This window comes from Podarcis gaigeae (assembly GCF_964106915.1).
Source record: "Podarcis gaigeae genome assembly, chromosome: 8".
In the NCBI taxonomy this organism is placed as follows: Eukaryota; Metazoa; Chordata; class Lepidosauria; order Squamata; family Lacertidae; genus Podarcis; species Podarcis gaigeae.
In genome coordinates this window covers 68,958,139-68,971,142 of record NC_139684.1, presented here as the reverse complement: position 1 = coordinate 68,971,142, position 13,004 = coordinate 68,958,139, and the positions used below count along the sequence as shown (strand labels likewise).

Here is a 13,004-nt window from a genome sequence, read left to right as displayed (position 1 = left end):
TCCCCAAACTCGACCCTCCAGATGTTTTGGGACTACAACTCCCATCATCCCTAGCTAACAGGACCAGTGGTCAGGGATGATGGGAATTGTAGTCCCAAAACAGCTGGAAGGCTGAGTTTGGGGATGCCTGACTTAGGCCCTCAAGACCTATATATATATAAAAGCTGGGGTTGTCTTATAAACTATTTAGTTTTTCATTGCACTGTGTTGCATCTTTCTGATACACAAGCCACCTAGTGTGAGCTTTGCTCCGAAGGTGCCCAAGTTAATAGAATGTCAGGAAGTGTGGCATCATGGTTAGAATGCCAGACCAAGACCTGGGAGAGCTCCACAAAGTTCATCAGTGAGTAGCCTTGGATTCTCAATGCAGCATCTTACCTGGACCTTGGGCAGGATGGAAACCACAGACACAATCACACAGAAGATGAGGTTAAGGCTGATGAGTGCCTTGTTTTCTGTACAACCGTCTGCCTTTGTGTAATACACATAGAGCAGCACCACTGCAGCGATGGAGACAGCGTAGAAGAGGAACGTGAAGATGAAGAGGGCTGAGAAAAGAAAGCAGGGGAGATGTTGATAAACAGCTCGCCAGTAAACCAGGGGACAAGTAGACTTCCATCCACTGTTGGATTAGAACCTCTATCAGCTGCAGCTGTAGCATGGCTGATGGTCCAGAATAATGGGGAAGTTGTAGTCCAACCACATTTGGAGGGCCACAAATCCCACCCTCCACATTTGAATTTGTTTGTTTTTGTTTGTTTGTTTGTTTGTTTGTTTGTTTGTTTCCCACCCGTCTGGCTGGGTTTCCCCAGCCACCCTGGGCTGCTCCTAACAGAATATTAAAAACACAATAAAACATCAAACATTAAAAACTTCCCTAAATGTCTTCTAAAAGTCAGATAGTTGTTTATTTCCTTGACATCTGATGCAAGAGTGTTCCACAGGGCAGGTGCCACTACCAAGAAGGCCCTCTGCCTGGTTCTCCTAACCTCACTTCTCGCAGTGAGGAAAATGCCAGAAGGCCCATGGAGCTGAACCTCAGTGTCCGGGCTGAACAATGGGGGTGGAGACGCTCCTTCAGATATACTGGACCGAAGCCGTTTAGGGCTTTAAAGGTCAGCACCAACACTTTGAATTGTGCTCGGAAACGTACTGGGAGCCAATGTAGGTCTTTCAGAACTGGTGTTATATGGTCTTGGTGGCCACTCCCAGCCACCAGTCTAGCTGCCGCATTCTGGATTAACTGTAATTTCTGGGTCACCTTCAAAGATAGCCCCATGTAGAGCGAGTGCAAGTGGGAGATAACTAGAGCATGCACCACTTTGGTGAGACAGTCTGCGGGCAGGTAGGGTCTCAGCCTGCGTACCAGATGGAGCTGGTAAATAGCTGCCCTGGACACAGAATTGACCTGCGCCCCCATTATATTAATTCATGGTCTTCCAATAGTATTGGAGAAGTGAGAAGGATGGAGAAGCAAGCCATGTTCTCACACATACACACCAAATCATGTGTAGGGGAACCATCAGGTAAGAGGCTCATCCAATCCTTTCATTTCCCAAAACTTTTCTCTGTTGCGTATGCTGTTCTTGCAAGTTCTCTTTGAGCCAATACTAACAGCACCATCCAACGCACGTCTACTCAGAATTAAGTCCAATGAGTTCAATGGGTGTTCCAAAGTAAGTGTGCATATGGACAGGTGTAGCAGTCCTACACAATCCTCCAGATTGCACCAGACTCCCAACTCCCATCAGCCTCAGTCAGGGTTGCCAATGGTCAGTGATGGTAGGAGCTGCAGCCCAATGACATCTTGAGGGCAACAGATTCCCCATCCCTGCAGTAAGAGGGATGCTTCCCAGATGATCAGAGGAACCAGATTTTAAAACAAAACCATGCTGGTTCCTTGCCCTGATCCAAAGTCTCTCCCCACGCAATGGAATGGAGTGGGAGCTTATCTGTTTGCAGTAGGACAAGTCTGCACATTGCTTTTTAATTTTAAAAAAGTGAGGGAAGGGATAACAAAATGAAGGAGGGGAAAACATGGCATTTACAATAGAAATCGGGACAGGATCTCGTTACACTCAACATGTTTGGGAGGGGTTCTTGGTGGGTCTGATTATACCCTCATTCCAGTATACCTGAAGGAGCGTCTCCACCACCATCATTCTGCCCAGACACTGAGGTCCAGCGCCGAGGGCCTTCTGGCGGTTCCCTCGCTGTGAGAAGCCAAGTTACAGGGAACCAGGCAGAGGGCATTCTCAGTAGTGGCACCCGCCCTGTGGAACGCCCTCCCACCAGATGTCAAAGAGAAAAACTACGATACTTTTAGAAGACATCTGAAGGCAGCCCTGTTTAGGGAAGCTTTTAATATATTGTATTTTAATATTCTGTTGGAAGCTGCCCAGAGTGGCTGGGTAAACCCAGCCAGATGGGCGGGGTATAAAAAATAAATAAATTATTATTATTATTATTATTATACCCACCAAGTTTGATTATAACTTTAAAAAAAAATTGAAAGAGGAGGATCCACAGTGACTAATCAGAACCAGTACACACAGTTTAAACTCTGCACTGTTTGACATATATTTATGTTCTAGGAGTGGCTAAGAGAGCAGAAAAATACAGCACTAATAGAAAAGTATAGCATACTAGGGGCTCGACCCCTGCATACTTCACTCACCAACCCTTGCCAAATTCACCCCTCCTCTCAGACCAAATCTCAGCTTGCCCACTCCCAGCTCCCTCCTCCTTGCCCTCCAACACTGCTGCGGTGGCCCAGGAGCTCTGAGAACCCAGTCTGCTATCATGCTGTAGTTCACAGCGCCATCTGTCAGTGTCTACACAAACTGCAGCGTGATGACATCATTAGGAAAATATGAAATAGGAGAGACCCAAAATATAAATTTAACACAAAGGGGTGGGGGGTGGAGAAACCAGCAACAGTCTGTTCTTGGAGCCTTTAGTGGTGGTACTTGTGGGCACCACAATCTTCTCAGATGCTCCCCTCAATGCCCACCAAGGAACCCGCTTGTCTGAACCCACACACAGAGCACATCAATTTTACACACATGTAAATAAGTGTTCCATACTGACCTGCATACCAGCATTTTGAGTTGCCATTATCCGCATTGTGCAGCCAAATCTGACTCCAGGAATGTGCAAAGTCAATCAAGAGGATAAGCTGGATGAGGATGAAGAGGAATGAGCCGACTACACCAAAGTAGAACCAAACTTATTTGAGAGAGGAAAGTATAAAGTGGGGGGGGGGGAGAGAAAGAAGGAAATATGGGTTATTGCTTATTATCCACAAGCTGTCAATATGGAGTTTTAAACAGGTAATCTTTGGGGATGTAAAAATTCTATTAGGGTTCCCATACGTCCGTAATTTCCTGGACATAGCTGGGATTCCTATGTCGGTAGTGTAGATTTTGGTGAATTTCCTTAAAAATAGCTCAAAACTGTGAGAACAAGGCGCTGGATGAAATAGGCCCTTGGCTACTTCCAGCAAGGCTCTTAGGGTGATCTTACAGAACCAGAAAAAGATGTTTCATAATGGATAAAGCCTTGGTGAAGAATTAGGGGAAAGGCTGAGAGGCCCATCTGTGCTGGGTCCCAGTCTCATCTGTGAGAGAGAGACAGACAGACAGACAGACAGACAGAATGATAGAACCTTGCCTAAGGCCAAAAGTGAGATTCAAATCCTGAATTTCCTGATCCACAGGTTCGTATGCCATCTTAACTGAGGTGCATGATCCACCCTAGAATCCCTCAAGCCCTTCTAGCAGCTATTATAAGAGTGCAATCACTCATGAAGAGGAAGCAAGGAATCAGTTCTTCCGCTGTTGTTCACTACTCAGAGGGAAATGGAGACTGTGAATACTCTTGCGTACCAGCTGTGTGTCATTTGGGATCCAGCAAAGGACTCCTCCCAGTATCCACCATTAATCCTATTCAGAGTAGACCCATTAAAATCCAAGAGCTTGTTAGTTGCAGCCATTGATTTTGATGTGTCTGCTCTGAGCTGAATATTGAGTACAACCCACTGTCAGCAATAAGAGTATCACTACCCCAGGTGGTTTGTGGAAGAAAACAATAATATTATTGCAGGACTCATTGCTGAAAGCTCAGAAGCTAAAGAGGATTAGAGAGAGTGCTTTAAAAAACCAAGAATGGAAAGCATCTGTTCCCTTCTATTCACACTGCTTCTAAAGACTCAGCAGGACTCACCTTTGACACAGCTCTGAGCAACTTGCACCAGGCAGCTGAGCTTGCGAGCTGCCTGCCATTTTAATTACCCACAATGCCCCAGATGTAGCATTGCCTGGTGGAAATTAAAATGGTGGATGGCTCAAAGCCACCCAGCAGAGAAGGTACAGCTACTACTTCCCATCCTGAGGCACTGGTGTATGAGGGGGACAGGGACAAAGAATGGCTCTGACTACCCTTCTTCTTAGCTTTTATAGGACAGAAAGTATCCAAGCCCACCTTATGTAGAGCAGCACACACACAAAAGCTACTGCACATCACAGCCCCTTTGCAAGTCAGGAATGCAAATGCAAGGTTTTGTTTACCAGATGTGAACGGTCCATCAGGAATATAGAAGGCCCCCACTGTAATTCCAATTAGTATCAGGAATTTGAAGAACCAAAACCTGGAGTTGAGAAGAGGAGAAAAGACCTTTTTAAAACGAACAGAAGAGTCCTAGAAAGTCCTCTTAAGCAGCATTTGTTTTGCTCCAACATTAAGCCAGGATGGAAACATCTGGAGCAAAGTGCAGCTGCTAGGACGCTAATGAGAGACAGAAGTTCTGGGTGTGCAACACAACTTTTCTGTCACTTGCATTAGTCAGCAGTTCACTTCTGATCTTGATTTCAAGCAGTGGAGTTCACCTTTAAAGCCCTTAGCAATTTGGGACTGGGTTACCTCAAGGACCAACCATACAACCCTGCCCTTAATCCAAGACCTGTGTCTCAGGTAATCCATGTCCGCTTACTGACAAAATCTATTGACGAGCACAAGAGACAGGTCTTCTTAGTAGTGACCCTGCAATTGTGGAGCTCTTCCTTTTAATATTTATTTGGCTCCTCAGTTCTGCCATTCACAACGGCCTTGATTCTTCTCCCCACAACTGCCTTTTAAAATACAGTGGTACCTCGGGTTAAGAACTTAATTCGTTCTGGAGGTCTGTTCTTAACCTGAAATGGTTCTTAACCTGAGGTACCACTTTAGCTAATGGGGCGTCCCGCTTCCGCCGCGCGATTTCTGTTCTCATCCTGAAGCAAAGTTCTTAACCTGAGGTACTATTTCTGGGATAGCAGAGTCTATAACCTGAATTGTCTGTAACCCGAGGTACCACTGTATACCTTTAAAAACATACACACATTACCAGGAAGACATTCAATAAAAGCACAACCTTCAGGAATTGAGAAGAGACATCACAGCTATAACTGCCCTACCAAAACTCTGTACATCTTAGGCTTTATATGACTGTGTCCCTCCACAGCGACTCAGTCATATTTGGAGAGTGTCTTGTGACAGCTGACCTTCTTTTATGAAGTCAATAAAGCAGGGTCATGTTTCACAGAAAACACCCATCTCCTCTCACTCTGTTGCTCCTCCTTCAGCAAGCTTTTTTCCTAGAATGCAACGTCCCAAACCAGGGCATACCAGTGCTCAGTATTTGTTTCTTTCATCTTGTTCCTAAAATTTGGCCCTGAACCTGTGCACTGCCACAGGAAACATTATCAGACCCATATGCAAAAAAAAAAAAAAAAACAACCAAAAAAAAAACCACCTTGGCATTTGGTGACCCCGTTTCGATATCCCTCATGCATCTATTTTTCTATATCCCCTCACTGCTTTAAGTCTCTGCACCTGAGGGTCTGCTGTTCTCCATTTCTCTCTGTACATCGCTTTGTGAGGGTTTGGCCACAAAAAGCAAAGAATACATTGAAGGAATAAATAAGTAAGCTAAGAGGCTGCAGGTGACTATGAGGCTCAAAGAGAAACAGAAGAACTATAGCTCAGGGGCACAACATCTGTTTTGCATGCAGAAGGCCCCAGGTTTATTCCCTGGCTTCTCCAAGTAGTGTTGGGAGGGAAGCCCTGTCCGAAACCCTGGAGAGCTGCTGCCAGTCAGTGTGGACAATACTGAACCAGATGACCCAATGGTATGACTCAGGACAAGAAGAAGAGAAGAGTTTGGATTTGATATCCTGCTTTATCGCTACCTGAAGGAGTCTCAAAGCGGCTAACATTCTCCTTTCCCTTCCTCCCCCACAACAAACACTCTGTGAGGTGAGTGGGGCTAAGAGACTTCAGAGAAGTGTGACTGGCCCAAGGTCACCCAGCAGCTGCATGTGGAGGAGCGGAGGCACGAACCTGGTTCACCAGATTACGAGTCTACTGCTCTTAACCACTACACCATGCTGGCTCTTCCTGCGCTCCCCCATTGGAAAACAGAGTTGCTATTTCCAACCAGAAGACCGTAGTCACACCACTCACAATAAGTTGCAGTTGGGAAATATTTAAATATCAGCTGTCGCAGCCTCAGCAATCTTGCTTTAGAAGGCCTAAGAACATTAGAACTCAAAAATTATCCAGGAAAGTTGGAGCTTTGTAGGGCACAGGCAAAGAAACCCTTGTCAAAAGGTAGGGTGCTTTATTTTGAGTGAGGATTTTAAAGCAGGGTTTATTTATATCTTGCTTGGTCCTATTTCAGGAAAGGTATGAAGGCATTTAGCATTGGCTAATGCGGAGTTACGTAAGTCTTGGCTCTGCGTCTGAAGCATTGCTGCTCTATGATGTAGGCAAAGCAGGAAGGAGGAACTAGAACAGCTTTTCACAACCTTGTGCCTGGAAAATGACGCTGGATTTCAACTCCCATCTGACTCAGCCAGATTGGCCAATGGTCAGGGATGATGGGAGTAGGAGTTCAACAACTGCTGGAGGCCATCAGGCTGGAGTGAAGGCTTAACTAAACGTTTTTAGGAGTTGGGGGGGCATGTGATGCACAGCAACCTTGCTGAAGGTAACACTAAGGTCCAGCACCAAGGGCCTTCTGGCAGTTCCCTCACTGCAAGAAGCCAACTTACAGGGAACCAGGCAGAGGGCCTTCTCGGTAGTGGCACCTGCCCTGTGGAACACTCTCCCACCAGATGTCAAAGAAAACATCAACTACCAGACTTTTAGAAGACATCTGAAGGCAGCCCTGTTTAGGGAAGCTTTTAATGTTTGGTGTATTACAGTATTTTAATATTTTTTGGAAGCTGCCCAGAGTGGCTGGGGAAGCCCAGCCAGATGGGCGGGGTATAAATAATAAATTATATCATCATCATCATCATCATCATCATCATCACATCTGGGTCTGTTCCATGAGATGGTCGAGAAGTCACCTGCAAAACCTTGCAGCTGTACCATCCTACCTAGAACTACTCAATGGGACTTAGTTCTGAGTACAGATGAATAAAATCTGCCTGGTGAGTTTCATAGAAGAAAGGCAATTTTTTAAAAAATGGCCCAATGCCCATGGAGAGGAGCTGGGTCAAACTATTCTCATCTGTCATGACCCTCCAAAAATAATATTAATGATACGAACAATACACAAGTGAAACTGACCTGCTGGTTTTGAACAAACGAAGGTCAACTTCAGAAGACAAAAGCCCTGCCTTTATTTGTTTAATAGATTGGTATCCAGCTTTTTTAAAGAGACGCGGGTGGCGCTGTGGTCTAAACCACAGAGCCTAGGGCTTGCCAATCAGAAGGTCAGTGGTTTGAATCCCCGCAGTGAGGGGTGAGCTCCCGTTGCTCAGTCCCTGCTCCTGCCAACCTAGCAGTTCAAAAGCACGTCAAAGTGCAAGTAGATAAATAGGTATTGCTCCAACAGGAAGGTAAATGGTGTTTCCATGCACTGCTCTGGTTTCGCCAGAAGCGGCTTAGTCATGCTGGCCACATGAAGCTGTACGCCGGCTCCCTCAGCCAGTAAAACGAGATGAGCGCCGCAAGCCCAGTCGTCTGCAACTGGACCTAACAGTCAGTGGTCCCTTTACCTTTTTATCTAGCTTTTTGACTAGAGTTCTCAAAGGGGACTGGCAAAATACATTTCACTGCTCCATTTAGAATAATAATATTACGTCCAAGTACTGTTAATTTCAACATTAACTTTTCCAACACGACAATATCCCATTCCTTTCTGTACCAGTAATTCTGTACCATATCCCTCCAAAACCTTGCAATCATGAGTCATGAAATAGCCAATAGTGTCCAATTAGCTCCCTACTATAGAATATCAACTTCCATAAGAAGATTAAGGAGTGCTGGTTGTGGTGAGGGTAAAATACAACACTTTATGATAGATCAGATTTCTCAAAAGACTGTATCTCAGAACGCTTTGGCTTTGGGACATCCCCACCACAGATGCAAATATGTTCCTCACCCATTCTGTATTGAGGCTCTCGGGTCCTTGCTGCTCCTCACGCAGATCATTATCAAGGCAAACAGGAAGAAGAAGGCAGCTGTGGCAAAGCACATGCGGTATACCGATTTGTGACCCAGGAAGGACTTGCAAGCGACTTTGCCGTGGACACCTAAAACTGTATTGCCTTCATCACAGAACCCAGGAATCTGGTAAAAGGTAAACATAAATAATAAGTTTAATCTTGGTACATGCCTAGCAGAAGTGCTGCCTTGCAGCAGGAATGCCTGTTTGCCTCCACTTATGCTCTGCTTGCATATTTGGAAATAAAATTATTTATTTTTCCAAAATACTCTACATTTCCAGAACACCCATTTATCAGAAGGAAACTAAACCACTTAATGTCAGTCTTGGTACAGTACTTCTAAATCAGGCACAGAGAACCTGTGGCCCTCTAGAAGTTGCCAGACTACAATTCCCATCATGCCAACCATTTTCTGAACTGGTGCCAAGGCTGGCCCTACTACTACTAGGCAGAGTGAGAGCAGCAGATTCTTGGGAGTGAGGCAGCAGTCCCCCCCCCAATTCCCTCTGCATCCCCTAAGCTACCCTGCTGTCTCCCATTGCCAGCTCAGTCTGATTCCATGTGTGGAAAGGGAGGGTGCCATTTTTGTCCTTTGCCTCAGGCAACCAAAAATGTCTAGAGCCCTGGCTTTGTCTGATGTATTCTTTTCATTGTTTTTTTGTTGTTGTTGTTGTTGTTGTTGTTGTTGTTGTGTATTTTGTGTTCTCATGCTGTATTTTGTTGTTGTAAACTGCCCTGTGACCTTTGGATGAAGAGCAGTATACAAATTTTAATAACAGTAATAATAATATAGCTTCTTATACCCTGGAAAAGACCCTGATGCTGGGAAAGATGGAGGGCACAAGGAGAAGGGGATGACAGAGGACGAGATGGTTGGACAGCGTTCTCGAAGCTACCAGCATCAGTTTGACCAAACTGCGGAAGGCAGTGGAAGACAGGAGTGCCTGGCGTGCTCTGGTTCCTGGGGTCACAAAGAGTCGGACACAACTAAACGACTAAATAACAACAACAGCTTCTTATAAAAGAACGAGTGCAAAGATCCTGGCCTTAACAGACCATCTTGGCTGTGAGTCCTGTAATACCTGCTCCCTGCTTTGCTGAACTTTTCCCACCTGGCCTGGGAAGAAAGGAGCCTGACTGACTCCAGCTACCAAAGCCTTGAGCGTGGTTTTAACTGTGGAAAGGCAGCATACAAATAAAATGATGTATGATGATTGTTGTAGTTTAGCAACATCTGGAGGGGCCACAAGTTAGCCACCCCGATGAAACACGATTGCTTACCTTGTAGAGTTCTGCTTCTACTCCGGGGATGATCATGATAATAGACACCAACGTTCCCAGGAACAGGAACAAGGTGAAGCTCAGGCGTGTGATGGTGGAGTTCTTTGTTGAGGGGCAACAGCCACACAAGAGGCAAGGAGCAGAACCACAAAGACATGACACCTGGCAGTGAAAGAACAGCAATGAATATCTGCAACAAGGCAAAGATTTATTGTTTATTATTACATTTATACCCCACCTTTTCCTCCAAGGAGCTCAAGGTGGCGTACATGGTTCTCTTCTTCCCCATTTTTATCCTCACAACAACCCTGTGAGGTAGGTTCATGGCTGAGTTGAGACTTCCCCACACTGATTCTCTTTCTTTCTTTCTTTCTTTCTTTCTCTCTTTCTCTCTTTCTCTCTCTCTCTCTCTCTCTCTCTCTCTCTCAGTCACACACACACACACACACACACACACACACACACACACGAACTGGAGGGTGCCAGAAACATTGAGACAGGAAGCACATAGACCATGGCTGTTGTTGAGAAAGAGGTTATATCTAGTGAGTAACTTCAGATTACTGGTCAGTCAGCTTCAGGTTTCAGAGCAAGATTGTATCTCAGGATACAATGGAAACGTTTGTGACTTGAGAGGGGAAAGCAGGTCACTTTTTAGCTTTCCTTTCTTTGTCCTTTTACTCTTTTGGGACATTTATTGTGTGCCTGTCACTGTTCCTAGACCAAAATATTCTATTCCCCCCCCCCCCATATGAACTACATTTTCCCCCTTTTAAGTCAACCTTTAATGTTGTTTCATTAAAAAAACTTTATGGTCTCCCTTAGTCCACGTCTAAAATGCCAAGTCCTACGCTACTTTGAGCCATTCTCGAAGTGATGCAAAGGGAGTTTTGGGCCGATAGGTGGAAGGTTGCCTTGTAGAAAAATAAAATCACCTGGTGGTGATCTAAAGGCAAGACTGGGCGAACAGAAGGGGACATCCAGTGCAGCCAGGAACTCCCTTCCCCACATGGCACAGAACCCAGGGAATCTGGGGTGCCATAACAACCACAGTGAGGGGGAAACAAGATGGTGGATCATTGGTTCCTCTTCCAAAACCCCACCCTGATAGTTAGTAGCATTTGCAGCCTCTGACACAGGACTGGAGGGTATCAGGTTGGCCACCCCTGATGTAAATATTATTAAGACTGTTGAGGCTACAATCTGTTCTCTCATTCTTTTATGAGAAGCTGTATTCATAGATTTCCTAATAGTGCTCTTACATTCATGGTGTTTGGAGTTTAGTTAGTTAGTTAGTTAGTTAGTTAGTTAGTTAGTGTGGAAATAAATAACGGCTTATAATATATTTTCCTGCATGAATCTCAGCCCCTTATCTAAGACATTCTGTATAGCAGCTTTCATCCACCTGGTGCCCCTCCTGATGTTTTACACTACAACTCCCATCAGCCCCAACCAGCACTGTTGATTGATGGGCACTGGCAAAATCAGGTGTCAACTCCAGGGATGCTGTAGGCATGTATTTTTACATCTGGATGCTGTACACATGTGTGTGATTATTACAATCTTTGGGGTTTTCTGCTTAATGCACAAGCAGAAAACCCCAAAGGTTGTAATAATCACACACATGTGTAAAGCATCCAGATGTGCATTTTCCCCCTTCCCCAACAAGGCTGCACAAGCATCAAATATGGTGTATTAAGGAGAATATGGCATAGCAGTGCCAGATTTCCCCTTCTGGCTTATATGCCACTTTGATTGCTCCATAAATATACCAAGTTAAATAGTAACTTCCAAAAGATAAGCCATGCAAAACTCCAGTAGTTTTCCACACTGAGTGATCAAGACAGCTAAATTTCCTTCTAAACATGAAAGCAGTGCTAGGAAAAGTAGCCCTTCCCTATTATTTCTGGAAAACTTAAACGTGCATACACAATACATCATTTACTGCCAACACCACCAGACAATGCATCTTCCAATTTTACAAAATGTGTTTTCCAATATTAAGATTAAAACGTAGACTACAAAATCAGTTACTCTGAATTATTAGCACTCATTTATTAGCAACCCATAAAATGATCCCAATTTTTGGGATTTTTCTTCTGGAAACATTCAGAACCAATCAAATGGTTTCTAATGGTTCTTTTTGTGTCCCCCTTCTTCTGTATGGGTGTCTTTTGACCAGAGCTTTCCAAAATGTGTATCGCAACATGTTAGTGTATTTGCTGCAGTGCGTAGGTGTGTCGCACCAACATTCCCTGCACTCCTCCCAGGGCTGGAAAGGGGTTAGTTTAACCTCTAGTTTACAAGCAAAACTGAATTACTGTGTCGCGAAATGATGCATGCCTAAAAAGTGTGTCAACGACATGAAATGTTTGGAAATCCCTGCTTTTGACTGTGCTACTGCCATTATCAAAACTGCTCTGAATATTATTGCTTAAAGCAGGGGTCAGCAAACTTTTTCAGCAGAGGGCCGGTCCACTGTCCCTCAGACCTTGTGGGGGGCCGGACTATATTTTGGGGAAAAGAATATGAACAAATTCCTATGCCCCACAAATAACCCAGAGATGCATTTTAAATAAAAGGACACATTTTTCTCATGTAAAAATACGCTGATTCCTGGACCGTCCGCAGGCTAGATTGAGAAGGTAATTGGGCCAGATCCGGGCCACACTGCAGAAAAATGGGGGTATCAATGCTTTTTAATAAAGAAATATTAGAATTTAATAATAACGAGGATTTGAAGTTCACGATGTTGTCATAGGTGGAAGGCAGCTTTCAACTGCAAAGCAGTCTTTGCAAAACATTGCCCCGGTTCTATTAACTATTACCCAACCCCAAATGACACATCACAATCCAACATCATGAAAGTTAGACCATTTGTCAGAGTCCATCCACCCACATTTTCCTGGGTCGGGTGCTTCCTCAAAAACACACACACACATCACTATTTTCTATTTTCTCTGGTGGTGCATTCTTGCAAATGGATATTTAATAGTGCAGAAATATAGGGGGCCTATGGGGAAAATATACAAGGGACACACCCTCCTTTGTTCAGAAGTTTCAGTGTCTCAGCACAGTTGCTCATTACAGAAACTTCACAGGTTGCTCCACATTTTCAAGCTATTCTGTCATGCATTGCATGACTAAGTTCACGATGCTGTGCAGGTACACAATTACTAAAGAGAAAGCCCCACAGCACCCAGAGGCCCTTCTGAGTAGGTACACGCA

General features: G+C 44.6%; 1 protein-coding gene and 1 long non-coding RNA gene across 2 annotated transcripts in view; one reads left to right on the top strand and one right to left on the bottom strand.

Moving 5' to 3' along the window:
• LOC310850008 overlaps window positions 1–13,004 on the top strand; it is a 136,685-nt gene that overhangs the window by 74,366 nt on the left and 49,315 nt on the right. The gene's annotated exons all lie outside the window — the stretch shown is intronic.
• Window positions 1–13,004, bottom strand: part of SERINC2 (serine incorporator 2) — a 31,381-nt gene that overhangs the window by 11,220 nt on the left and 7,157 nt on the right. Inside the window, exons 2-6 of the mRNA XM_083750874.1 lie at window positions 9,777–9,938; window positions 8,432–8,619; window positions 4,569–4,648; window positions 3,091–3,228; window positions 379–548 (exon numbers count right to left, since the gene is read on the bottom strand). Coding sequence (XP_083607000.1) covers window positions 379–548; window positions 3,091–3,228; window positions 4,569–4,648; window positions 8,432–8,619; window positions 9,777–9,938 — 738 coding nt within the window. The remainder of the gene's footprint in view (window positions 1–378; window positions 549–3,090; window positions 3,229–4,568; window positions 4,649–8,431; window positions 8,620–9,776; window positions 9,939–13,004) is intronic.